At 40.1% G+C, this 27,168-nt stretch overlaps 2 protein-coding genes across 2 annotated transcripts in view; one reads left to right on the top strand and one right to left on the bottom strand.

Annotated features, from left to right (window-relative positions):
• The first annotated feature begins 1,246 nt into the window (after positions 1–1,246).
• Positions 1,247–18,201, top strand: pomgnt1 (protein O-linked mannose N-acetylglucosaminyltransferase 1 (beta 1,2-)). Its single transcript, XM_023428976.2, has 22 exons — positions 1,247–1,378; positions 1,527–1,777; positions 3,535–3,637; positions 4,468–4,583; positions 5,907–5,972; positions 6,628–6,741; positions 6,866–6,983; positions 7,206–7,304; positions 7,449–7,576; positions 8,292–8,362; positions 8,887–8,962; positions 10,016–10,099; positions 10,224–10,265; positions 10,429–10,487; positions 11,597–11,669; positions 12,216–12,344; positions 12,793–12,918; positions 13,272–13,336; positions 13,444–13,488; positions 13,585–13,720; positions 14,005–14,114; positions 14,929–18,201. Exons 2-22 carry the CDS (start codon positions 1,658–1,660, stop codon positions 15,008–15,010), a joined length of 1,962 nt encoding a protein of 653 aa, XP_023284744.1. The 5' UTR covers positions 1,247–1,378; positions 1,527–1,657; the 3' UTR covers positions 15,011–18,201.
• Positions 18,202–22,881: 4,680 nt separating this feature from the next.
• tspan1 (tetraspanin 1) overlaps positions 22,882–27,168 on the bottom strand; it is a 20,840-nt gene continuing 16,553 nt past the window's right edge. Inside the window, exons 5-8 of the mRNA XM_023428828.2 lie at positions 26,274–26,372; positions 23,963–24,106; positions 23,432–23,515; positions 22,882–23,207 (exon numbers count right to left, since the gene is read on the bottom strand). Of these exons, the coding sequence (XP_023284596.1) occupies positions 23,148–23,207; positions 23,432–23,515; positions 23,963–24,106; positions 26,274–26,372 (387 nt within the window). The 3' untranslated portion in view covers positions 22,882–23,147. The remainder of the gene's footprint in view (positions 23,208–23,431; positions 23,516–23,962; positions 24,107–26,273; positions 26,373–27,168) is intronic.

Here is a 27,168-nt window from a genome sequence, read left to right on the forward strand (position 1 = left end):
AAAAATCAGGCCTTACCAGGCTTAGTATGCCACCCATCTTGCGCCTTGACTACTTCAGTGTCCTGCTAGTAGGCCTTCCTTCATGCACAGTGACAATGTAACAGTTGGTCCAGGATGCTGCAGCCCATCTCATCTTTGCCTAAAAGGGCACATGTCACTACGCTACTCATCGACTTCCACTGGTAACCCATGAACGCCCAAATCAAATTCAAGTCACTAAAATGCTTACCTTTAGAGTGACTTTTGGGTCTGCACCCATCTACTTGAAGTCGATCATAAAATCTTATGCTCCTTCTCACCCACTGCATTCCTCCAAGAAATGTTGCGTGACATTGCCGTCCCTGTGTCCCTGATTTTTCTTGTGTTCTTGTGTGTTTCTTGTTGTAAATGTAAATGCAATGTTTCAAAATAGTAAGACAAGTCCTAGTTCTGTAATATTAAATATCTAAAGTGAGTTGAGTAAGGATACAGAGTTCTATGATATATAAATATATATGTGTGTACAATGTAGTAATAAGTAATAACCACTTCAAGGGCATTTGTGATTTATATGTTATTAATGACCATATTATAATATTAACTATTAATTATATAATTATATAATACTGATGCAGCAATGCAAAGGAAAATTTCCCTTTAGTTTTATCTACTTTATACTGTTTGGTAGTTCAGTCCAGTGACTCCCAACCTAGAGGTGGGGCCCTTCCAAAGGGTCACAAGATAAATCTGAAGGGTCGTGAGATTGTTAACGAAAGAGTAAAGAAGAAAATACATAATTCTGCTGCACAAATTTGTATTCATTATTATGACTTTCCATTCATCTTTAACATATTTGTGAATTATTGGATAATTTTACCTCTTTCAGCCGTCACCACATATTTAATTAAACTATCTGATGGGAATTCAGTGCTTGCAACTGCTTGTCTGCAGCTTGCAACAACTAGACACCTTTAATGACTTAATGTTTGATAATGTGTTTTGTTTTATGATGTTATTATATAGTGTTTTTAAAATCTTAAACTGAAAATTAATAAGTAACTTAATCTGTCAAATAAACTTAATGAAGTAAAAAGTACTCTGAAATGTATGAGTAGCAAATTGTAGGCTACATGAGAAACACAAACTGGGCTTATCACGAAGAATGAACAGTGTCTGAGGTAGTTTATTGATTATGCTCTAGAGGGCAGTAATGAGTCTAACAGTCTTAATGCTGCTGAAAATCACAGACGAAGAAGAAGACGCAGGCAAGCTAGGGTAGTGACGTCGTTTCCTCTGCGACAGAAACACCGTGCATGTAGCAGCAGTTTCAAGCTACTTTATTGGCTTTTGCTGCTCGCTGCCAGATTGAAATGATAATGCCAGGATCGTCGATGACTCTGTGAGTAGTAATATTAATATCTGAACAGAAAAGGGACGTCTGGAGGGTGTCAAACTCCAACAGCTATGTCCCCGCTGGTGTAAAAATAGTGGGCTAGCTAGCTATCGTTAGCTAAACTTGGTGATTAGCTGCTTCGTGTGGTTTTCAGGTGACTATGTGACCGCCAGTCGTGTCTCGGTGGTGTGCCGTTGTGTGGAGCAGTGCATGTTCCTACCGCAGGGTGTGGAGGAGGGCAGGCGGAGGGTCTGAGCTGTGTATTGGCGGCTGTCGGTGTCCGGGATGGAGACCTGGACCCCTAACCCCCGAGCCAAGCCCTTCATCCCACGTCAACAAAGGAGCTTGTACCTCACCTGGAAATACAAACTAACCAACAAGAGGACGATTCGTCGGTTCTGCCAGGTTAGTGAAAACAAACAGTCACGCATGTATCACGTTGTACTGACCTACAGTGTTGTCTAATACCAACTACACATATACATATACTCAAAGGTGGAAATTATTCCTGCAAAGTTTGCTATTAATAATGGAACAGATGCTCTTATTACCAATTATATATCATGTGTACTTAAAGGTTCTGTAAACAATAATACAGCAGCAAACAACTATTCTCTGCATAAAAATATAGAGGCGTAATGGCGTCCTGAGCGGACCAAGAAGTTGCACCCCCCCTGTGTGCGTTGTAATCCGAGTCTCTCTAGTCTTTGGTAGCTTGTCTGGTAGTGCATGCATGTCAGTGCACGTACGTGTGTGCCTATTAGTTGATTCCAGTCCCTCCTGTTAAGCCGCTGGTCCTCCCCACATTATAAACACACAGGGATCATCCACAGGTGTGATGGCTCAGTGCAGTATGCAGTGTTCAGGTGGGAGCGACCTTACACAATTTCCTCCACTGAAGAAGAAACCACATTTTTGTCTTAGAAGGCCTCAGACAACGAAGGAGATCAGCACAGGTAGACTAAACATAGGAACGTTCAAATCCTGGTCGACCGGAGGACAGTCAAAACATCCATTAAGTTTTTATCGACTGTATTTGTGTCCTTACCGGCTCCGTCAGTGTCATTCCTGTGACCACACTACCAGTGGATCAGTCCAAGACTGAATTTCTTTCCCAGTCCGTGACTCTGAACTGGCTTTTCTTCCTCTCAATGTTTCTGTAACTTGATGGCTACATAATGTTACATGTCTGTTTGCATTAGTGATGGCTACAGTAGAAATGACAAAGTTAGTTGACTTGCTGTTACCCATTTTATAAATGGCCGAACGTAGGCCGGAGTTGTGGCCACCAAAGCTTTTGTTTTGATCTGAGATGCTGGTGGACTAGTGCGATAACTAGTGGCAGTGACAATCAGTTACAGAACCTTTAAAGTTTGTCTTAATCTAAATAGTAGACCTGTTGACTGACTATATTACCCTTTTAATAAAAAACAATTCAACTGCAGACTGAATAGAAATAATTTCAGTAAGGGAGTTTTGGCTAAACAAGATAGAAAAATGTGCCTGTACAAATAAAAAAAACGGTGAACGATTTAGCCAAATTAAATCCATAACCTCCACGTATAAACCAACCAACCAACAAATAATGGATCATTCTTCGGTTTAGTTCATTCTAGCCGACCTAACCATCTTAGTTTTTAGCCAAGAACACTGTGTACTGGAGTTGTGTTTGTTTCCTTTTACCTTAACCTGAACCTAACCATGTCCCTCACCCCAATCAGTCGTCCTCTCAGATGCATAACCTCACCCCAGCCTTACCCTATAAACCCAACCAGTTAACACAGCTACTATAACTTAACCTAGACCCTAATCTCAACCATGGAGGAGGGGCTGACTGGAAACATCATTGTAATGTGAGGGAAGCACTGCTTGAAGGGGGAACAAAGTTCCAACATGACACTGGGTTTAGTTAGGAGCATTGTGTGGTGTTCCCCACTGTCCTGAATGTTTGGTCAGAAGCTGCACGCGAAGCACAGATGCAGAGGTATATTTTTTGCACATCATCCTGGACAGCAATGGTTTGATATGTTACCAGCTTTCACCAACAAACAAACAAACACTACTAACATTGACATTAGCTTTAAAACCCACATGTTAACTAGAACTATTAGAAATGAAATAAGATCTGATTTCAAACTGAACGCTGTGTTTTCTTTTCACAGGCCGGTGCTGTGCTCTTTCTGCTGATAACTGTCATAGTCAACATTAAACTCATCTTGGACACGAGAAGAGTTGCTAATGAAGATGCAGCAGCCCAAGAATATGGTAAGAAACATGTTTGGTACTCATTTTGTTTACTTCTTCCAGACAAGCACGTCCACTGCATGTGGGTGCATGCTATACAATAAAATTGAATTGAGTAAGTGTTACAAAAAGTGGTGTTTTCTATTTTTGGTTAGCTTTTTAAATTCAAACTTTAACCCCCTTAATAGCCAAATATTTGATGAGGGTTACATAGAGCTTTGATAGCAGACACTCGAGGCCGGTAGAGTATTGGCCTGAGTCTGTGGGGAAGAATTGCCCTGAATTTCTGCAGGTGAACAAAGTTTCAAGAACAAAAATCTGATGAGTTTTCTAAATCTTCCTCTTAACTTATTTCCCCCTTTTTAATAAAAAAAAAAAAAAAGCAAATAAAACATTTTTTTTGCCGCCAGATTAAGTATCAGTTGGTTCTTACTCCATATTGTAGCTTCCTGATGATTCTACAGAGTGAGATCATTGAAACTGTGACTCCTGAAATGTCTTGAGATGCATGATTTCCCTAAACTCTGCTGGACATATTTGATATCTTTGGAAAGTTAAAGGTGTCTTTTCTAGAAGTTCGGTGAGTTTGAACAATGATTGGTCTTGATGTGAGAAAATGATGATAGACCTGTGGGTGGATCTGTCAGATGAAAATAGTTTTAACAAAGCATAAATCTCAACCTTTTCTCTGGCCTGTTGGGGCTGATTACAGAGGTGTTTTTCGCTTTGTGGATCGTTCATTAACAGCAAATATGTTTTGTTTAGCTATTCAACACACTGGTGTGAAAATGTATCCCACCTGAGCCTGGCTTTATCGTGGATGACCTAACCCTGGTCTTATGCTTATTCAGAGGATGCCGTACCCAACATGGAGACACCACGCAGGCCGGCTAATGGACGCAAGGTCCTGGACATTGAGGTGTACTCCAGCCGTTCCAAGGTCTACGTGGCAGTGGATGGAACCACCGTGAGTTTAGATGATTATTTTCAAAATGTTTTTCCTTTGTTATAATAGTAAGAATAACCTTTCTGAGGTCTGGGAACACAGCACCGTCATTATCAAGAAGCAATAAACAATTTTAAAATTGAACAAGAGGCAGGAGGTCTTTTGGAATAATATGAGTGGCTAACCAGGTGATACCAATGCTCACCCTGTGTAATTTGTTTTTCTTGGTGTTCTTAGTGTGATTGTTTTTATTATTATTGTTGTTGGAAAAGAAATAAAAAGCCAATTTAAAAACAAACGAAAAAAAAAAAAAAGCAGTCAGACGTCCTGTACTGGTACATGGACACTCTTCCTTTTCCTGCACATGTAGCTGCAGGTTGAGTTTCAAGTTTCACTTTGTCATTTCAAAAGTAGAATACAGGACCAGCGTATGACACTGATGAAAAGTCAGATGAACATAAACCAACAGACAGACACAAAAAAAAGTTTGAGTTTTCTTCAAATTCAGTACATTGAGCAAAATAAAAAGAAACAAGATGCACAAAGACATACACACCAATTTATACACATACATTACACTTATTTTTTTTTTAAATGTCCCAAGGGGGCAATTTAATGGTCACATAGAGTAGACATTAAAAAACACACATATACACAACGAAGAACACACAACCAGTGCAACAGTGCAAAGAAAAAACAACAAACCAAAACCTGTAAAATTATAATAAGAATGACAGTAACAATAACATGGAACAATGACATCACTAGTGCAAATAAATAACTGTACACGTTGTGATAAAAATTCAGCTGTATGACAGATAGTCCTGGTGCAATAATAAAAGACGGTGGTGTTACTTATCTACAGTATAGGTGCAGGGATGGTTGGGACGGCTGAGGAGCTGAACAGCCTCAGGGACGAAGGTCGCCCTTCTCCTCCCCTTCTGTACAAAGTATGCAATAAAAAAAATGATGTAATGTAACTAGGTGTGTATGTTCTCGTGTGTTTTGCACCACAGTGTGTTTAGTGATGTCACTGTGTTCCCAAATCTCTGCAATTACATTGTTATTATCACTGATAGAAGATGGACAGAATTTTGAAAACACAGTTTACACTCTAACCCAGCGTCCATTGTTAAAAGGAGCATTTTTACTCACTTCTTGGTGGAGTTATGCTAGCAGTTTTCCAGTCTTTATGCTAAGCTAGGCTAAACATGTCCCATGGAACTGATATCCATCTTCTCGCCTGCCTCTGGAAACATCTGCAAATGAGGGGATCCACCCAAAAATGTCAGACTGTCCCTTTAGCTCCATAAAGCCGGTCTTTATTTTGCTCGTCCTCTGCAGGTTTTGGAGGATGACATGCGGGAGCAAGGCAGAGGCATCCATGTGATCGTTCTCAACCAGGCAACTGTAAGAATCTTTTTTTTTTCCATGTTAAATGTCAACAAATTACCTTTTTCTTCCTATTCAGTTTCACTGATTTCATTTGAGACAACAACCTATTTGTTAATGAAGATAATCAACGCTTCTTTCACCATTTCTTCTGCTTTTTGGACACGATATCCAAATATTGCAGCAGACAGATTCCTCTTTTTAACTCACTTTTCTCTTATGGCTTTACTGATGTTTTCTGTTACAATTGTTAAAACTGTTTAATCTGTGTTTTATATATTATATAATATAATTTAATAATATAAACTGCCTTCTCCATCTGATGCCAATTGCTCTGTTACTTTTGTTTTGTTTTTATTTTTATATTTAATTTTTATTGTTGTTAATTAATTAATTAATTCTTAATGTGTTTTAATCTCAATTTGTGTAACTGTGTACGGTGTCCTTGAGTGCCAAGAAAGGCGCCTTTAAATAAAATGTATTATCATTATTATTATTTGGATTGTATTACTTTTTTTTTTTCTTTCATTTTACTGTGTTTTAAAAGGTGCTGCATAAACAACATTATTATTATTATCATATTGTATTTGAATCTGTCAAAAATGAAAGAAAAAAACACATAACTGTCTTTTGATGAGATGAATCAGTCAGCGTCTGTCACTGTGTGTCTCAGGGTCATGTTATGGCCAAGAGGATATTTGACACCTACTCTCCCCATGAGGACGAAGCCATGATCCTCTTCCTCAACATGGTGACCCGCGGCCGAGTCCTCATCTTTACCATCAAGGTGAGTCGCTGCTTCTGTCCCGCTGTTTGATTCAAGTATCAAGTGTTTGATGTGAACGTTCAGGCACACACAGATGTGACGAAGAAATGAATGAGTGGAGAACCGTGTGTTTTCCGTCCTGCAGGATGAGGGAACGTTCCACCTCAAAGACGCTGCCAAGAACCTGCTGAAGAGTCTCGGCAGCCAGGCGTCCCTCAACCTCAGCTGGAGGGACATGTGGACGCTCGTGGTGAAGAAAGGAGGTAGAGGAGTTCATTTTCACTTTCACAGAGATGTCCAACTCCTCCCATTCAGTGGAGCTGGGAGGTCTCCTAATTGATTGGTATCATTCATTCATCTCAACATAGAATCATTATGTTTCATTTTTTTTATTTTTAATTTCATTTAATCAGCCCATTAAACTTGCTTCATGATATCACCTGTCTAGACCTGTTGGCTGAGTATTTGTATGTTGGTGTGTCCAGGTCAAGTGTACGGAGAGAAGCACTCCAAGTCTCCAGCTCTGTCCACATGGGGAGACCCGGTATTGCTGAAGACCGAGGTGCAGCTGACCGCCTCCGAAGGTGAGACGCAGGTCGACCATGTGTAACATATGTTGAGCTGATCATGTTGCAAAACCCCTCGATGGACAAAGCTAAAACCAAAAAGAAAGATCCAGGTTGTAAAATGGTGGAATAGTCCTTTTTACATGACCCTCCATCCTGCAGAGGCAGAGTGCCACTGGGCCGACACCGAACTGAACCGGAGGAGGAAGCTCTTCTGCAGCAAAGTGGAAGGATACGGCAGCATCTGCAGCTGCAAGGACCCGGCACCCATAGAGTTCAATCCTGACCCGGTAAGATGCACAATGAGACTGTTTTCACTGTCGGACTGTTTGTTTGATTCAGCTGCATGTTGTGGGTGCAGACGGGAAAGCCTGATTAAAAGGAGGCTGATCACACGTTTGCATGTGCATGACAAAGAGTTGAGGATAAGCTGAGCTGTAACAGGAAAGGAAGACATTCCTATCACTGTCTTATCACAGTGATAGGAACTTAATACCAAAGGAAAAATTACAGGAGTTTTTCACATTTTGGTTTTAAGGATCATTTGATTTTAAAACATTTAAAAAGATTATTTGTATTTTATTTTAATTTTTATAATTACATCTTTTTCACAACTTGTGGCCAACTGTTTTGCAAATAATTTGACAGCCCACTTGCGACCAGTGAGCCCAGTTTCACAGGTTGGGAACCACTGGCCTAAACAATTTTAGTTTCCTCAGAGAGAATCCACACACACTTTTGCTTTAAGCTGTGCTCTTTAACAGTAGAATCTGTCCCCTCATCCTGCTGGAAGTGCAAAATACACACAGAAAAAGCATGAACTTCATAAGTCATGGCTCTAAAATAAGCTCAGGTTATAGAGGAGAAGTCTGTTTACCTGCAGCATGTATACTTGGATTAACCACAGTGCATTTCTGTTTTCTTGTGTCGCCTGATTTCTCCAAGAGATTTAGTTTCTTATGTTCATGTACACACATTTACATTTACATTTTTTTCTCCTCCCAGCTCCCCAACAATAACGTCTTCAGTGTCCCGGTGGCTGTGATCGCAGGGAACAGACCCAACTATCTCTACCGGTACGATCTGTTTTCAGGCTGTTTTTGTCCTTTGTCTTTGAAAGGAAACAGAAATAGGTTTGAAAAGTCAGCTACTTAATGAGATCTATTTTTCTACCACACACTGTAAGTAGAGATCACCCCTTTTGATTTCTACTTGTCATCTATAAAAAATATTTGTACGTATTTGTTGGTATTTCATAGATAAACTGCATCTCAGCCATAAGCAAATAAAGATAAATGAGACCCACGGTCTGTAAATATTCCTGTTAATAAATGACCTGCTGCTCTGCATGACGTATAGACAAAGTGAGAGCTGCAATAAGCTGCTGCTGTCGGAGCCTGATTAAGAAAGATGGTGGTCCCTTCCTTAGAAATACATTTGTAGATATTAATGTAAAGGAAAATAACCATTTCCCTGTCCGTCCTCATTAAATGAGAACAAATGACAGAGTCACACAGCGACATGGAGCTGAGAAGTAAACGACTGTCATTCCTCTTGTGTATCTCAAACGAAATTACAAGCAGTTGTCGTGTGTTTTCAGAATGCTGAGGTCACTTCTGTCGGCTCACGGCGTCAACCCGCAGATGATCACGGTCTTCATCGATGGATACTATGAGGTACGAGTTTTATTTCCGCTTTGACTGAGTTTCATCGAAACAGTATGAGATGTTGTTTCTCACAGAACCAGGAAAGAAGAGACAAAACCTAAAAACTTGTGGTTGGTTGGTTTTAAAAATAGCAATTTTTATCAACTTATTTTCAATATTTTCAGAAATGTTATGACATATTAATATCAAGTTAACTGTAGACAATATATTAAATATTGATACATTTGAGATTTTTTATTTATTTTGTTAAATGAAAAACCTCCCACACACACGGTTTCAGGACCTGTTTCAATGTTTAACACAGTAATGACAAGGGCAGAACTATTAATCAAGATATTATCAAAATTACAATATGGCACAAGTGAAATATCCAAATAACAGGAAGCTGCAATTTTAAGATAATGGTAAAATATGTCACAACAGTGGTTCCCAACATTTTCCAACTCATGGCTCACTCGAAAATCTCACAAATGTTGGAAACAAACAGAAATATGATATGGTCTGACCAGCAATAACATAAAAGCTGCCATTATTGGTTCATCACAGGGAGAGGCCAATAATAAAAAACAATGAAAATTTTGTTTTAAACATTGAAAACATATATATATATATATATATATATATATATACAAACCCTCTTGTCAACATATTGATCTTCTGAATGATTCTCAGTACTCATGAGTCGGAGACCACACCCATCTTTGACCTCGGCCTGCATTTCGACTTCCTAAAACCACCTCTGTGATAGTTCCCTCCACACACACACACACACACAGTGTTGGTAAAAAAAAAAACAGCAATGAATGTATCCTACTAACGAGAGTGGTTTTGAAGGAGCTGTTGAGCTCCACTGTTCCACAAACTATTAAAACGCATCAGTGGGACACACTGTTGGCCGTATTTTATCTGTACTGCTTGATGACTAACAAGAGACGAGATAAATTTAATCTTAATCTTGTGAGGTGCCAAAGTACATTAAAACTTCCATCCGTCCTGCTGCCGTGTATTGATAAACCACCTCTCCCATCATACATGTTGTTTTCATGTGTGTTTCTGACTCAGGAGCCGATGGATGTTGTTGAGCTGTTTGGGCTGAAGGGAGTTCAACACACACCCATCAGCATCAAGAATGCCAGAGTGTCCCAGGTAAACAGCAGCTAGCACCTAACTTAACATGTTAACACCAAATCCATGTCAGTGGAGCCATGACAGTTTTTTTCCATTAGTTCTTGTTTCTAAATAAACAGTTTGTCTCTGCCCTCTGTCGCAGCACTACAAAGCCAGTCTGACTGCAACCTTCAATCTTCACCCAGTGAGTTCACTCAGGCGTTTTTCATTTTACCGCTTAGTTAAAAACAACAGCGTTTAGTCTTTTATTTATTGTATTATTTGCTGGTTTATCGATTATAATCCGTTATCATGAGCTGCACTGCATAAAGACTTCACTGAAGTCTGTCCCTCTTCATTTTTATCAGGAATCCAATTTTGCCATCGTCCTGGAGGAAGACCTGGATATCTCCATTGACTTCTTCAGGTATGTTCTCCAGTTTGCACAACCAATAATGATCAGTAATTTTAAATTAATCCGTAACTATTTTTGATAATTGATTGTTTGTCATTTTTCTCAAAGGAGAGAAACTTCTCACATGTGAGGATTTGCTGCTTTTCTTTCTCATACTTGAGAGAAGTTGAATGTGTCTAATGCTTGTACACAATGAGCTGTTTAATACACTGTCAGCAGAGAGGACCCGTAAATCCTCCCTGCTGCCAGAGTGACCACTAGGTGGCAGTAGAGCCACAGTGTTGGAAACTCCAGACTTCTTCTCCTGGACGGATTTGTCTTTGAAGCGAGTGTTTGCTGCAGTAAAAAACTGCAGCTCTCCTCCTGTGGTGACTGACCTGTTTGAAGCGTTGACTTCAAACAGCTCAGAGACGCTCTGAGCCGCCAGCTCGCTCAGTTTTAATGCCTCTATGAAACCGACACAGTCAAGGCTCGTTTTTATTTAATGTTTACTACTATAATTTATAAGATTTTCGGGGGAGTGAGTCCTTATTGAGTCATGATTTTGAATTTCTGACTGTAAAAGTAATTAATTAGTTTTATTTTTCAGGTCCAATATAAAATAAACTTTGATTTCTTTAATTTTCTTTTGTCAGAATAAGTAGATTTCTTCAGCTTCAGAATCTTAAGTTTAACAAAATCAATAAAAGCTAATATACTGACTTAACACTGAACCTGCGGGGTTGAGGTAACCTTCACGTCCTAAACACTGATCTGTTGTATTGATCCACGCAGAGGAAACCTAGTTTTGATGAAAGGAAATGTTAATGCTGCAGCAAAGTGAAACCAGAAAAATGGAGGCTGTGTAGCAGCACATTCATGCCCATTGTTTTTGAATGACAGGTTCAGCGATCACTTATGTCTGTAATGTCCAATGTCTATCTCTTTGGTTATGTAGGTATATAAATGTAAGATCGTAACTTTTCTGCAATTTGGTTTTTAGAAAAAATGCCAGCTGTCAATTTAAACGCCTTAAAAACAGGTTTTCTGTCAGATTTTGATATTGTTATAGATACTGTTATTAACAGTGATGAAGCTTGTTTTAATGTTGATGTTGCTTTTCTGATTTTTTTTTTTTGCAGTTTTCTGAGTCAGACCATCCACCTGTTGGACGAGGACGACAGTCTGTACTGTATCTCTGCCTGGAACGACCAGGTGAGCGCAGAACGCCTCACCTGCTCACACTTCATCTCTCCCTGTCCACTGTTTACATCTTGTCCTTCCTCTGCTCTTCTTCATGCATGTAGCTGAATTCAGACAGGTTTTCATTACCTGAGCATTTGTAGAAATTTTGTTTCATCTACCTGTAAATTGATTAATAAGAAAGTCACAGTGACGGATTTACAGGAGTGGAAGCAGCAGTGTTCCTGATTAGGTTGAAAGTTGTTGTGTTACAGTCAAGGGTCTTTTCCTGCGTAGAGTTGCGTAACGGATGTCTCAGTGTCAGAACAGTTCCTTCAACAATACAACAAGTGATGAGGCGATCAGTTTTCTTTTAGCCTGCGGGTGTAACTTAACATCGTCCTGTGTTCCTAAACATAGAACATCTGAACAAGTCGTCCACTGTTGGTTTTCTCTCCATGACTCATTTTTTTCCCCCTACCTCATTTTCTACCCACTGAGTGACCAACAGGAAGACAAGACTTGATGCTTCCAGAAAAGCTGTGTATGTCGTTAACAGCTGTTGTTGTTGTTGTACAGGGCTACGAACACACAGCGGAGGACCCGGCCCTGCTCTACAGAGTGGAGAGTATGCCCGGTCTGGGCTGGGTGCTGAAGAAGAGCCTCTACAAGGATGAACTGGAGCCAAAATGGCCGACGCCTGAGAAGGTGCAGGATGGATGTTTTCTTACTCTATTATTTTTTACATCCTTGGGATGTAGAATTTATATTTTTATTGATATTTTTGACAGACTTATTCAACAAGACAGTCGGTAACGACCTCACATGACCAGACTCATCAGTCAGTCTTAAGTTTGTATAATATTGACCACAGCCAAATTCACAGTTCGTAAAAAAAAAAGCCCTGAACAGTCCTTGATACAATGAGAAGACCCTTGACATATTGATCAGCAATTATAAATAACCCATGCTGTTCAATGAGTTGCTTTCAGTTCATTTCTCTGATAGTTACACCACGGCTCCACTCCAGTGTTCCGTTATCTGTTTGCAAATGAAACAACTTTGGAAGTTGATATTCCATCACTGGTTAAAACCACCCGCACGATTCATGAAAAGTGTGTGAGGTCGCATTGAACTGTGTGTCTGCGTGTTGCAGCTGTGGGACTGGGACATGTGGATGCGAATGCCGGAGCAGAGGAAAGGCAGAGAGTGCATCATCCCCGATGTGTCCCGCTCCTACCACTTCGGCATCATCGGCCTCAACATGAACGGATATTTCCATGTAAGAGCTTAAGTCTCAATAATTCAGCAAATGTTAGTTAAAAACTGTTCAGCATCAAAATTGTCACACCTCATCAGCAAGTTACCTCTACCTAACCTTAATCTTGTAAAACCTTTTTGCAAGTTCACTAATTATAATCTCAATTTAAATTTCAAGGCCTGCAGGAGGCAAAATGTTGAATTGTAATGTGTTTTTTTTTTTTATTTTTAGGTGAAATATTTTCTGAAGATATTTGCTTTTCTCAGCTGAAGTGACACTGATATGATGTCTTATCAGATTTTATTCATTTCTGATGTGCTTAACATTCGTTTGCCTGATCTTATCACTCCACCTTCGTCTGCTCTGTCATATAGGAGGTGTATTTCAAGAAGCACAAGTTCAACACTGTTCCCAATGTGCAGCTGAAGAATGTCGATAGGTATGTACACAGAGAAACTAACGACACAAGCTCTTGAGTTGTAGCTGAAAAGTTCTTGGCGACAGTGACAGAGACAGTCCTGATGTTCTTGTCCTTGTTGCTCACAGCTTGAAGAAAGATGCTTATGAAGTGGAAATCCAGAACCTGTTGAAGTGAGTGAGATTTTACTGGCACTGAGCCTGTAGATGCTGAAAAACTACAAACATGGTGGGAATGGTTGGTGTAATGTTTTGTGTGTGTGATTCCAGGGAGGCGGAGGTGCTGGACCACTCTAAGAATCCATGTGAGGACTCGTTCCTGCCGGACTCTGAGGGGAAGATCTACGTCATGTTTATTAAGATGGAAACGGAGACGGACACATCCACCTGGACCGAGCTCGCCAAGGTACACAAAGCTAATGCTCATAAAGGTCCTGGACGAGTGAATTCAAAGCCAAAGAGCAAAAACTATTTTATTCTTCAGTCACTTGTGTTTTTTGAATCTTACTGTCAATGATAATCTAATTCCATGTTGTCAGTGATGTCTCTTCATCTTGTCTTCTTCACTTTGATAAAGGGAAATAATGTAAATATATCCAAACATGTTTTTGGCTGATGAAACTGACCATAATATTCAAGAAGGAACAGGATCATTCAGATCATTCTTTCCTCTGTGTGTCTCCTGGTCAGTGCCTCCATGTTTGGGACCTGGATGTGAGAGGGTACCACCACGGCCTGTGGCGGCTCTTCAGAAAGAGGAACCATGTGCTGGTGGTTGCCGTGCCGATCTCTCCGTACTCGTAAGTAAATCTTAAATTAGGGACGGGCGATGTCGATATCTGATTGTAATCAAGGTGGCGTGTTGGTTATATACAATAAAAAGCAAGCGTTGGGGCTGACATGATATCCAGACAAAACAACAAAGTGGCAGAGTTGTGTTTACAAGCGATGGAGGGAACTTTTCCCTGACTGCTATATTAATTCCTTTTTTCCATACATTAAGGGAATAAGTTTCAGCTTTCCTCTTCTTCTTACATCCCCTTACGTGGTTTATTTATCTGTGCAGCACTTTGCTTGTATCATGATGAGTGAACAAATTTTATTTCGAACATGAAAAATAAAAACTGAACAAGAATAACAGAAGGAGTAGGAAGACGTATTAACTCATATCTACAAATTATAAACAACTATCCCAATTTTACATGCAACCCAAACAACCCAAATATTCACCTGCTGTCAAAAAAGTAATTGAAACCTAAACTGTTTACACAACTCCTCCTCATCCATGTAGCTCTTTTTTATTTTGCATACGGAAATCCTGGTTTGGCACTTAGCAGCTGTTGTTCTCTGTCTATAAGTGTCTTGGCAGCTAACGTTGCTCTTCTTAGCAGAGCAAAAAACCATGTCTGTCTAAGGTCTGTTTTCATTCACATAATCGTTGAGGGGGATCAATAAGAACACAAAGTATTGATACTTACCCAATCATACACATAACAAAACCAATCCCCAACAGCAAACACATCAAATATGTCACTATCTCTTTCCTTTCTTCTCCTTCACCACTACCTGTCCACTGTCTGCCTCTGCCCTCCCGTCTCTCCGTCTCTTTGTCAGTGTGAAGAAACCAGCCAGTGTCACTCCCATTCACTTAGAGCCTCCGCCCAAAGAAGAGGGAGCACCGGTGGAACAGATGTAGACACACACACACACACACACACACACACACACACACACACAGGCCTTAACACTTCTCCTTTCTCCACCAAACCACTAATAATCCAGTCTGGGACCCACAACTACAAAACTGGCTTTTTTTTCTTAGATGTTGAACTTGTGTACGAGAGGATACCTGGGAAATGGAGTCCTGTTGTTTTTTGTTTGTTTTTTTTTTACAAACAAAAGAGGGATTTACACTACAGACTGCACTACTAAACCCGTCCCGTGGGCTGAGGAGGAACGGTGGTGATGCTGCTTGAACCAGTTTTGGTTAAACGTGACAACAAACCCCAATCACTGCATGACTGTCAGCAGCTGTTCTTATCTTTTTCCATGACAACACAGTCTGTTTAGGTTTTGTTCAAGCTGTAACGGTACAAATGAGACAAACACACACTCAACAGTTACTCTTTTAGTTTGTGATTTTTAAACTACTGAGTGCTTTGTCCATCTTGTACATATGTTTTAAGTTATCTCTATTTATTTTACACCTGTCAGTCAAAATGAGTTCAGTGGCTTCTTTGCTTTTGTTTTTTAAATCCACTTTTATGGAGATCAGCGCGTTTTTTAAGAGCCTAACGTTTACAGATAATAAAATAATGATGTATATACATGCATATATATTTTTTGATGAAAAATTTAAAGGGTCAACATATTTTTCAGCATTAGATATTGAGTTTGAGTGAAAGAGTTGATAACAGCCATGTAGGTTTTTACTATTATTGACTGCCTGGGTCAGTTGCCTCGGATCAGGCCTCATTAGGGAAAACTCGGTGGTGGCTGAGAGACAGAAATGTTCGAAAAAAAGTCACAGCTTTAACAACATATGCTGGAGTTGGAAACATAAATCCAGTCTACTCTGATTGGACGATAATGACGCTTTAAAGCTCCATATTTTCCTCTTCTCCAGCGTTTTTGAAGTGTTGATCCATAAGAAGATATATTTGTGGTTTTAAGAACCAAAAACCATCTCAGTAAAGTTTTACATCTCTCAGGCTTCTCTCTGGAGCTCTAGTACCAATCAGGTCACTGAGCTAATCAGGCTGGTTTCAGGCTCAGTGTCTGAATACAGGCTGTGTGCATTTCTCTGTGGACTGAGGCTTTGATACTTTCACAGTATTAATATAGAAGCTAGAGCTGCTTTATAATCAAACAACACATGGACATCTACCTTTATATTGTATGGATCTTTAAAGTGTTGGGCATTCGTTAGGGCTGGATGTTGAACTTCAGCACTGAATATCAAAATCAATGAATCTCTGTGTCATATCGAAACAACACCAGAACTCAGCTTTGCATTTACACTACAACAGAAATTAACTTTGTATTTTAAATATTATTAACCAAACTGTAATTGCACTTTGCTGCTTAGTTACCTTATTTTTCTTTTAGAAAAGCTGAACACAGGCTGCATATTTCTAGAAGCAACATATGTGTTAAATCTGTGAGTTGTTTTTCTTTCCCCTGTGAGCGTTGTACATTTTGGTTTCTCTCAGCCACCACAGAAGCTGGAGGCTCTGACACATGGCGATGTCAGCCACGTTATAGATTACCGTCAGAGAACTGTCGGAGTTTCACAAAAGAGACAGGTGGATATTTAAAAGGGTTCTCATGTATTTTAGGACTGAAAACAGAAGCAGTGTTAACTAATCTTTGTTACGGCTAACGACATGAGGGGGTTTTAGTTCTGTTATTTGCCTTATTCTTTTGTCATGGCCTTCATCTGCGCTGGAGATGCTGGGATATCGCCGGTCAATCTGATTCTCCAACATGAGGCTTTTAAACAGTTAAAATCTGGATACTGAAGACAGTTTTTCTCATTATTAAATCTAAACATCTTATTTTTCAGATGATACATCTAAATGAATATTTCAGAAAGACAATTGAACATATTGAATTGGTATGACGGAGTATTAGGGCCACATTGACAGAGGACAAAAAAAATGAAACTGAGAATAAAGTCATAGTTTTGCAAGAAAAAAGCCATAAAGTTGTAATTTTAGGTTGTGTATTTTAGAGGGGAAACATCAGAAGCTGTAAAGAGAGGAATGTGGAGCTTCCTGTGAAGTTCTACTTTAGCAGAGGTTTCACAAATAAGGAGATACTTCATCTTTTAGCTCATGATCATCAGCAGCAGCAGCAACAGCTTCAGGAAATTGAAAAGATTGTGAAGAAACTGAGTCTATTCTGTTGTTAGACAGACAAGCAGCAGCTGCCAGAAGCAGCTCAGGCTGACACTGACTGTCCTTTCACCTGTTCGATTGGTTGATGTTATATTCCTAAAGATTATGCTTTTTTCTCTGGAATGTTTACATTTTTAATTCTTGTAATATTACGACTTTGTTCTTGAAATTTCCGATTTTTTCCCTCCAGTGTGGCCTTAATACTCCATCGTAAATTGGAAATAAGAGCAGTTAACCTCCCACCATGAAGCATCTGTAACTGGTGCATGAGAACACAGTATAGTGTAGCTGAAATGATACATGATGATAAATCCTAACAGTGTATTTACCTGTTTGTACACAACTTGTTATCAAGCCTCTTCTATGTGTTGGTGCACTGGTTACTTGCTTCATACGAGGAGTTATAAAGTAATAAACTGCGTACAGATGTTAACTAGGAGCAGTTTCAATAAACTGTTCCTTAAATCAGAGTTGATCAAATCCATGTAGTGTCCGTCCTGTGAAAGATCCTTGTTTTTTTTTTTTGTTTGTTTTTTATTAACACTGTGGTCGTCTCCTGCTCCGTCTCGGTGTGTAAGTGACATTGAACTGACTGAACGAATGAGTGTGTGAATGGTGTTTTAATGCGGCTCGGTCATTATTCCACATGTACCACATATTTATTTACCACCTGCAGTCAGACACCAGCTCTCACTCTGCAGTATTACAGCCTATCTACAGTGTAGTGACTGAATTAATGAATATCTGTGTCCTGGAAATTTCACTTTTGGTTTAAAGACGGTGAGGAGGCAGACGTAGAGCGGATATCCGCCAAATCATTTTCTCCCCAGCTCCGCGGTTGATTTTGTTTAATGCTGTGACATTGTTTGGAAAACACTGGGAGGTACGATGTGTGAGTGACGATGAGGATCCGTGGAAGATGCAGTTTGACATGTATGAGTTCCTTTAACTTTTATCATGAAAATGAATAAAGCTGTTTTTTACTGAGGTTTTCCTTCTGCTTTTTTACCCTTTTTGAGGCCGTACTGTATGTTTTTTAAATAATTCATATCGGAAGGATTTATTATCACTGCATATTATTCATGGAATAAACTTGGAGCTATTGTTATTCTTAGCTCAGACTTTGTAGTGGCGTGGCCTTGTGCTGCCTGCAGATTTCCCATGGGAGCAGCGGTGAGAGGAAACCCACAGCGAGGGAAATGTATGCAAATCCTCGGAGCCTGGTGGATCCGTGCAGCCGCCGCAGCTGACCAAGGACAAATGTGGCTTCCCATTCTTTGAGACTTTCATCTGTGATGTAATCAGGAGCGACAGTACATCGTTAAAGTCCATTTACAAGCTACTTTTAATCTTTTTCCTCCCATGTTCCCAGCAGCCTCTACTTTCCCTGTGTTACGCTCCATCACAGGCCACATGACATCAGCTCTTATTACTGTCATACTCATGTTAGTCTGTTAATTCAACAGATTTTAAAAACTGAAGCGGAGTCGTTTTCACAAAGGGGTTCAAGCATCTTTTGATGAATTCAAGTAATTTGCGAAATTAGGTGTCTTGACTTTCAGATCACTGAACGCTGACCTACCTGAGGCCTAATAATCAAATATTCGAGCTCTGTGCAGCGTGTGTGTGTGTGTGTGTGTGTGTGTGTGTGTGTGTGTGTGTGTGTGTGTGTGTGTGTGGGCGTGTGGGCGTGTGCGTGTGTGTGTGTTGAGGGTTTTTATTTATCAGGTTAAAACTTGAGATCTGAATGTTTTTCCTTTGAAGTCTTCAGTTATTTAACATCTTTACTCAGTCAGTCAGCGCTGAATTGGCAGCTCTGCTCTTCATGTTAAAACTTCTTATGCTTATGGAAGAGTCTCCAAGTCTTAGATAATAACCCCTGATGATGTAAGCGTGGCAGGTAGTCAGTTTTATTTACATAACCCAAACTCACTAATTTGCCTCACAGGGTTTTACAGTCTGTTCAGCATGTGACACTGAAACCCTATGTCGTCAGGATTATCTGTCCTGAAGACGATAAACCTGTAACAGCGTGCACAACACAATGGATTCCAGGGGCCAGAAATCAGAATTATAAAGCTGTGTGTTCGCATGGTTCCACTTTATAAATCTCACTAATTGAGAAATTGGGTGCATGTGCACAAACCTCATTTTCACTCCCACATAAATGGGTAAAGACACTCCATTAATCTATCAGTTTGTATAAAAAATCAGACACGGAGAAAAAAGACGGGGAAGAAGAACAATTTCACTGATTGTGAAACGGGTAAAAACGTGCATCAATTTACTTTAGTACAATCACGCTAATGTAAAGTCTTGTTTTTTTACCCTGAGCTTTATTTATTGGGACTAGAGACGTCGTAATGAGGCTCCAGAAGCTCTGACACTGATTAGGAAATATTCAAACAGTATCAAGTATAAAGACATGCAGGTTTGGTTCCTTGCTCACGTGTGTGAATATGAGTGTGATTGACGGGCGACCTCGATCTCGCCAAGTTGTTCCAATCCGCAATTATTTTAGCACAATTAAAGAGGCAGTCAGCTCAGGGTGCATGAACACCAAGCATCCATCCTTCTTCCGTATCATTAATAGACACCAAACCTGTGTGTGTGCGTGTGTGTGTGTGTGAGTTTATGAATCTGCCTATTGGCCAAACATTTACATCAGCTCTAATTAAGACGGATGTTCAGGTCTGTTTTTACTCATGACTGACTGAATGTAATGTAACAGTAATTGTGTGTATTTATTTCACATGGGGTGTTTGACTCATTGTCCACACACACACACACACACACACACACACACTTGCCCAGCATCACCAGCTCCAAACCTGGTCATTTGTGGCTGTCAGTCAGAAGTCGCTGGTTCGTGTGTGTGTGAGAGAGTGAGAGGGCTGCCTTTTTAAATGTCATTTTTGACCTATTGAGCATTCTGATGAGCCGAGCTCAGAGGCTGATGACTGTGATGTAGATGGAATATTGATTTTGTGTGTGTGTGTGTGTGAGACAGAGGGAGCTGGGGGTTATTGTTAAACATGGAGCTCAGCGGCACAGAGATGATGACAGATTTAACTCTAAATGCCTTGCGGGTTTATAATTGGATGGAAGAGCGAACATGTTTTGTCCCTTTTCCTCTCAGTCTGTTCATTTCAACAAGCTTTACAGCCATGACGCCACAGTGGCAAGAATAAGTCAGTGAACCCTCTGGAATCATGTGCATTTATGTATATAAATTTGTCTTAAAGGTCCTACATAGTACAAAGGTCCATGTGTAGTTTGATTATAAAGCAGGTCTAGGTTCTATATTAATACTGTGAAAGTATCAAAGCCTCAGTCCACAGAGAAATGCACACAGCCTGTATTCAGACACTGAGCCTTAAAACCAGCCGTCAGGACTTCTGGAACTTTGTGATGTCACAACAAAGCAGTCACTGCCCTCAGCCACAAATATATCTTCTTATGGTTCAACACTTTAGATGAAACACAGGAGAAGAGGAAAATATGGAGCTTTAAATTCACTTTAAAATGTAAAGATTTGCTATTTTCTGTCGGTTGGACAAAACGGAATATGAAGACATCTCATTAGCCTTTCGGAAATTATGACTGAGATTTAAACTAAACTATCAATCCATTATTTGAAAAAAAAAAACAAAACAATAAAATAATAATAATGTTAGAAAATAATTATTAATCAAAAAATCAGAAAAAAAAATCCTTAGTTTCAGCCCTTGAGCAGATTGAAAATAGAATGAGGCGGCAAAATCTGACATCAAAAGAAAGGAATCTGACAGTTGAGGAGCTTTTAATGTGAAACGCCTGGAGGAAGTGTTGAGTGTCATTCACAAAAATTTAAGACTGATTAAAGTAAGTTACTGCAAAAAATACAGAGCAAATGAAAACAATATTTCTGTTGAGGTGAGAGAGTCAGAAAACAAAAATAACATTTTATCAGCTAGAAAAATTCAGCTACATGTTTGAAGGTAATGAAGAAAAAAAATGATGTAAAGTACAAACAGCTTGTTTAATGGATGTAACATTGTGTTTCTCCGGTCAGCACGACTCGGTCTCGTTGCAGTTTCGTCTTGTACAGAAACAGTTGAATAAAGCTGGTTGCTGGTTTAGCATCTCTGCTGAAAGCAGTCAGATAACCTGCTGCATGGCTGAACAACGCCCCGCCTCCTGTCTGCTGTCACGCCTTTTATTGGTCAATATTTATTCAGCCCTGTGTCACAATGCATTCAGTCTTCAAGGGCAGGATAATGAATAATATACAGGACAAAAGACGCATTGAGCACTGCAATGACTTACGGCAATTCAGTGTTTTTATTAAAAATAAAGAAAAATGGTTGCCTTGGAGACAGATTATGAGTCAATGGGCCCCTACGCACAGTCTCTGTTGTCATTTTGAGTCTCTTTGTAATTGTTTGTTGTGTGTTTCTGTGGTCAGTGGTTGTCGTCATGCATTTCTTTGTTGTGGTTTTTCGATTCTTTGTGGTTGTTTGGCATCTTCTTTGTCGTCCTTCTGCGTTTCTTTCTGTGGCATTTTGTAGGTGAAGCCCAAGGGGTCGCTGACCCTTGGGCCCCTAGGACCTTCCCTGGCTGGCCTTAATCATGATAGGAGTCCAGGAGTCTCCTGGATAATTAAACCAGTGTAAGGCTTTATGTTTTGATACCATCTGTTTGAACTATCTCAACTAAGAAATTATGAGCCTGAGCTTGTTGTAATGAAAAAGACATCAGTGACAGAGGTCAGAGCTGTGGCAGATTGTAAACAATTTGTTGTTGAAACTAGGGAAAAAAATCAAAGTGTCATTGTTGCTGAATTAACCCAGAAATCACCCAAAGAAGACAAAAGTAAACTGCTGAATGTTTCATACGAACTGTAAATTTGTCTGAATTTGTTTCCCATCAGATCGTGTGTCTTGTCCTGCCCTGTGGAAATATGGAGGATGTGATCAAACATGACACAAAGGTTTAAAGCTTATTTTACAGGCCAGAATTAAATCCCTCTTTCAGGACCCTGAACAGTGCCACTCAGCTAGGCGAGCCAGCTTATTTATACACTTTTATATTTAATAGAAAATAATTTCAAAATGCATCAGCACATAAATAGGCTTACAGTCAACCTCTCTGATTTTATGCTGTTTGCACTACTGACTGCTCCATAGTCAGACTGGCCACTGGGAGAAATCCCTGTGGGCCAGAATGTTTTTACCAGCCCTGCCTGGATGCCAGTTCCAGGACTGGGCTCACATTTATAATCAACCCTCACCGATGTGCCCTGAGCTGCCGCTGCTGCTGAATATCAGAGGGAATTAGAAATAAAGTCCTGTTACCTTCTGCAGTTTGAGGTAAATAAAGGCCCTGATCACTAAACGCCCCCTGATGATGTAATAGCCTTCTCTAAATCATTTTGAAAGAGCAATGGTCAATGGGAATGGGAATGGGAATGGGAATGGTGTAACTTCATCACTCACTCAGTGAGTCAGTCACAGACATTTGTGGATGTAGCTCAGTCCAGCCAAAACTCTGGCTCTTTAGCTGCTTGATGTTCCTCTTGCTACACCAGCTGGTATCTGTTTCTCTGCTGTTTGCTGCTGAGCAGGAAGTGTGCAGTGATTTATATATATATATATAAAATTTAATCCTTCTTTGATTAAAAAAAAAGTAGTTTGAAATATTTTATTGACAAACATGGATATGTGCACTTTTTAACTGTTCATATAAAGACAGGAAGTAGCTGTAAGTTTTTACTACACATAAAACATCATGGCATCATAAACACGACTTCATAGTAAAACTAAAGGTTTCCCTGGAAAAAAAAGTGTGTGGGTGACAGAGCGTAAACATGAGATTATTGATTTTTAAAAACTGAATCACATGTGATCCATCTATGTCAGGTCTGTCATGTTTTCATGTTTCCCTGGAGGCGTCTCAGCTGACTCTGTTGTCCAGGTGACAGTATAGGTACATAGACACTACCATGGCGGCAATCTGAGGAAAGAAGACGGTGCAAATTTTGATTTGTTGTTGCAATATACTGTAGGTTTACCAGAAAAAGAGGGTTAGCACTTCACACATATTATAAATAAAAGAAAATATCCCACAAGAATAACACATTTGGAGCTCTGTTGGAGCTGTTTGATTCACCACTGTCTTTCAGCCAAAGGCAGCACATTCAAACTCTATATTTGGCATTTTCCGCGTCATTATTTTACCTCTAAGACTCCAATTCCTGCTGCAATTCCTCCCACAATGTTAGCATGCTCTTTGAGGGTCTCCAGGATGTGTTCAAAACAGCCCTGAGGAGTAAAGAGTCACAATATAAACAGCAATTCTCAAATCAACACGACACACACATTGACAGACTGTAAACACTGGATTCAGCAGTGCCAACGCCTTCTTGTCAGTGCCTGACTCCACCCCTAACTCCCAGCTAGTCCAACAATGGCCAAAGAGGTGGGTCGAGTGTGGAGCCGAGACTGCAGTCCAAGTCGTTTTTTGTAACTGTGGTTAGCATATGCTCACGTTAGCATCGTTAGCACAGCTGAGAGTCTCAATGTCTCAGAAAGCTACGGCTAATTCATTTGCTCGCTAATTAGCCACTGAACAAGGTAATTGAATTGTATTTGACTTCACTGAGAGGCGTTCCTCATATTCGGTCCAACCTGTTTATAACAGTGATCTACTACATCGACGCTCCTCTCCTGCCTGTACTTGAACACATGGAGCAGTGTTTCCTGTCTCACCTGCACAGCGCTGCGCTCGGCCTCGTCCTGGCTGCACTGGGTGCTGTTGGTCCAGCAGCAGCTGGGCGGCAGACTGCCTGCGTTCTCTTTCTCAAACTTCGAGCCCACAAAGTCTGTGTAGTTGGTGAAGCCACAGCACTTTAGCTAAGAGAGGGATGAAAAAACAGGGAAGAGCTTTGTGGATAGTGGTGAAGTTTTTAATCATCAATATAACTTCTGTTCTGTTGCATTCTTGTACATAAACTTTGATTAATTAAAGTTTAACAAGAGCTTTGCTGCTGCACGGCGGTCAGTGCTTTGTGTTGTTGTGTGTGTGTATTTCCACTTGTTCATCCAGAACGAGTGTAAGTATTTACTGTGCCGCTTTGTGCACAGAAATCGGCTCAACCATTGAAAACTTAACAATGAAGTCTGTGTTATCTCAAGTAAACATGACTCTGTTTCTGGAGCACCACTTTGCTTTCAGTTTCACAGATGTCACTTTGAGCTCTAAATTCCTCTCACCTTAAAAAAAAAAAAAAACAGAAAGTAAACCTGAAACTGGAGAGGTGCTCGGCTCCACACAATGAAGTGTCGGTGTGAAAATACAGTTTTTTGTACAACACGAGCTCTGACATCTCTCGACAGTTTGACTATACTTTACCACTGTAAACGGAACCATAGTAACCTGTGACACAAGTGAGAATAAAAGCTTCTTTTTCGGTGAGTGAGGCGAGGTAAGAGTAGTAGTAGTGAGAGGCTCCCTCTGTTAGCTTGGCTGAGGCTGTTGTGAGCAGCGGAGCTGAGGTGAACTCATGGACAAAAGCAGACGGATTTGATGAGCAGCGTATAGAGCTGAGCCCCTGTTTGGCTTTTGTTTGATTTGACTTGAGAAATTTTAGCTGTGAACTATAGCCCCAGGCAGTTTGTTTATGCTGTTTCATTAGAGCGGCTCAGTGAAGGACACAGCAGAACAATGTTACACAGAGAGAATTTAATCAGCCACACTCCCCTGACTGAAAAAACAATCTAATACCTGATGATGTGATTTGGAAAATGATCAGAAATATTGAGTATAGCCCTCAGACATATATAATTTGTTGTTAAGAACTGAAAAAAATACATAACAAAACCAGTATGTTCCTTTAAGTTTCTTTAAAGGTCCGTATTGTATAAAGGCAGATGTCCATGTGTTGTTTGATTATAAAGCAGCTCTAGCTTCTATATTAATACAGTGAAAGTATCAAAGCCTCAGTCCACAGAGAAATGCACACAGCCTGTATTCAGAAACTGAGTTGACTTCTGTAACTTTGTGATGTCACACCTTGCAGGATTTGGTTTCTCTGAGTGTTTACCTGAAATCTGCTAGATTTTTATTAGATCACTCAGGAAACAGTCAGCCAATCAGAAGAGAGGCTCTTAGCCTCCTCTCTTCTGATTGGCTCACCTACCTGTTGCTACTAGAGCTCGAGAAGCCTGAGAGAGGAGATGTAAAACTACACTGAGATGGTCAAATAAACTAGAAAGAAACTGTCCAGAGTAATAAGTCTCGTGAGAGTTGAAACTGCACAATGTCAGTCAGTAAATAATCTGGGGCACTCTGATAGATGTGAATATGGATACGCCAACGTGTTTCGACTCAGTCTTCATCAGGGCATAAGTGCAATGAGAAACAGGTGTGCATTTAAAGGCTCATCAGGTAGTCATGTGACATAGTCACATGATGTGTGGATTCAACCACTTGAAAACAAACAAATTATAACAATAGAAACAACAAGAAATAAAAACATATTTGAACTGCATCACACACATATAAGCTAAGACAGAAAACTACAAATAAGACTGAAGGCTGGGGAGAAAGTAATAGTAAACAATAGTGTGAAGCCTAGAGAATTCACAATCAGGAGAATGACGTGAGGGTGGTACACAGACTGCAAAACTGCATATGAGTGAGAACACAGTTCTAAAGCGTCTAATATAGCAACATCACATATTATAGAAGCTCCCGACTTCACATGAGACAAAATATTGGAAAAAAAAATCACAATGTGAACATCAATACAGATATGTAATAAACAGAAAAAACGTAGCCTCATCATCCTGGAAGAGCAGCACCCTCCCTGTTTTTCTTTACACTGAGATGGTTTTTAGTTCTTCAAACCACAAATATATCTTCTTATGGATCAACACTTCAAACAAAACACAGGAGAGGAGGAAAATATGGAGCTTTGAATATAACCTACATCTGCAGTTTGTCGTTAAGAGCTAAGAAATGCAAAACCAGTGTGCTCCTTCAAGGTCCTTTAAGGGCAGAACTTCAGACATACTGTACCTCATTCATGGTGGTGTTCCAGATTTTAGTCACCACAGGATCACTGCCATAATCCCTCTGTAAAGCAGGGGTCGCCCACGCTCTGAGGATCCCCTCAGCCTGTGGAAAAACAGAAATCACAAAAGTCCTCTTAACAAAAAATATTTTGACCTTCAGAAAATGTCCCGCATTCTAAAATGCCCTAATTAAAAAAAAAAAAAAGCCATCCTTTCCACAATATGTTGCCTGGCTCCCTCATAGGTGAAAAGATCCACCCCTAACCAGCCTCATCACTTCACACTGCCCCTGTCCACTCTGTACATAAGAGGCCGACATATGCAAATACTCTCCGGTAGAAGACTATAAACGCACACCTCTGCACTGTAGAGCTTTTACAGGCTCAGTTAGTCACACCGTGGAAGCTCCTGAAAATAAAACACTGCAGCAGGGAAGGTAATTCTCTGGGAGTCACCTATTCATCAGAAATTAAATAAATCTTCTCTCACACAAAGCACCTGGGAAATAAACAGCCTCGGCCTGGCACCTGGAAAAAATGAAAATAAATCAAAAAATGGCTGAGCCATTATTCTCCATTCTTCTTCTCTTTTTTTATGGTCATAAACGAGGGGAGAGGGGTGTGATGGGGATGGAGGGGGCATTTACATATATATAGATGCTCCTGATGGCTTTGGTCAGGACACGTTTTCTCTGATACTTGTATTTATCCAAAGTGTAAAAAAAGGCAGGTCAGAGTCTTTTGTTATGGAGAAATTCCTTCCTTCACCCCCCCCCCCCCCCCCCCACTCCTCAGTCTGTTTTTTCCATTCTGATAACTAATCCAGTCGCGTACAGTCACACAAAGACCTATTTGATGAGGAGGAAGTATGTGTGTGTGCGTGTGTGTGTGTGTGTGTGT

This window comes from Seriola lalandi, unplaced genomic scaffold, assembly GCF_002814215.2.
Source record: "Seriola lalandi dorsalis isolate HSWRI2012SDOR001 ecotype SW California unplaced genomic scaffold, Sedor1 jcf7180002054885, whole genome shotgun sequence".
Taxonomy (NCBI): domain Eukaryota; kingdom Metazoa; phylum Chordata; class Actinopteri; order Carangiformes; family Carangidae; genus Seriola; species Seriola lalandi.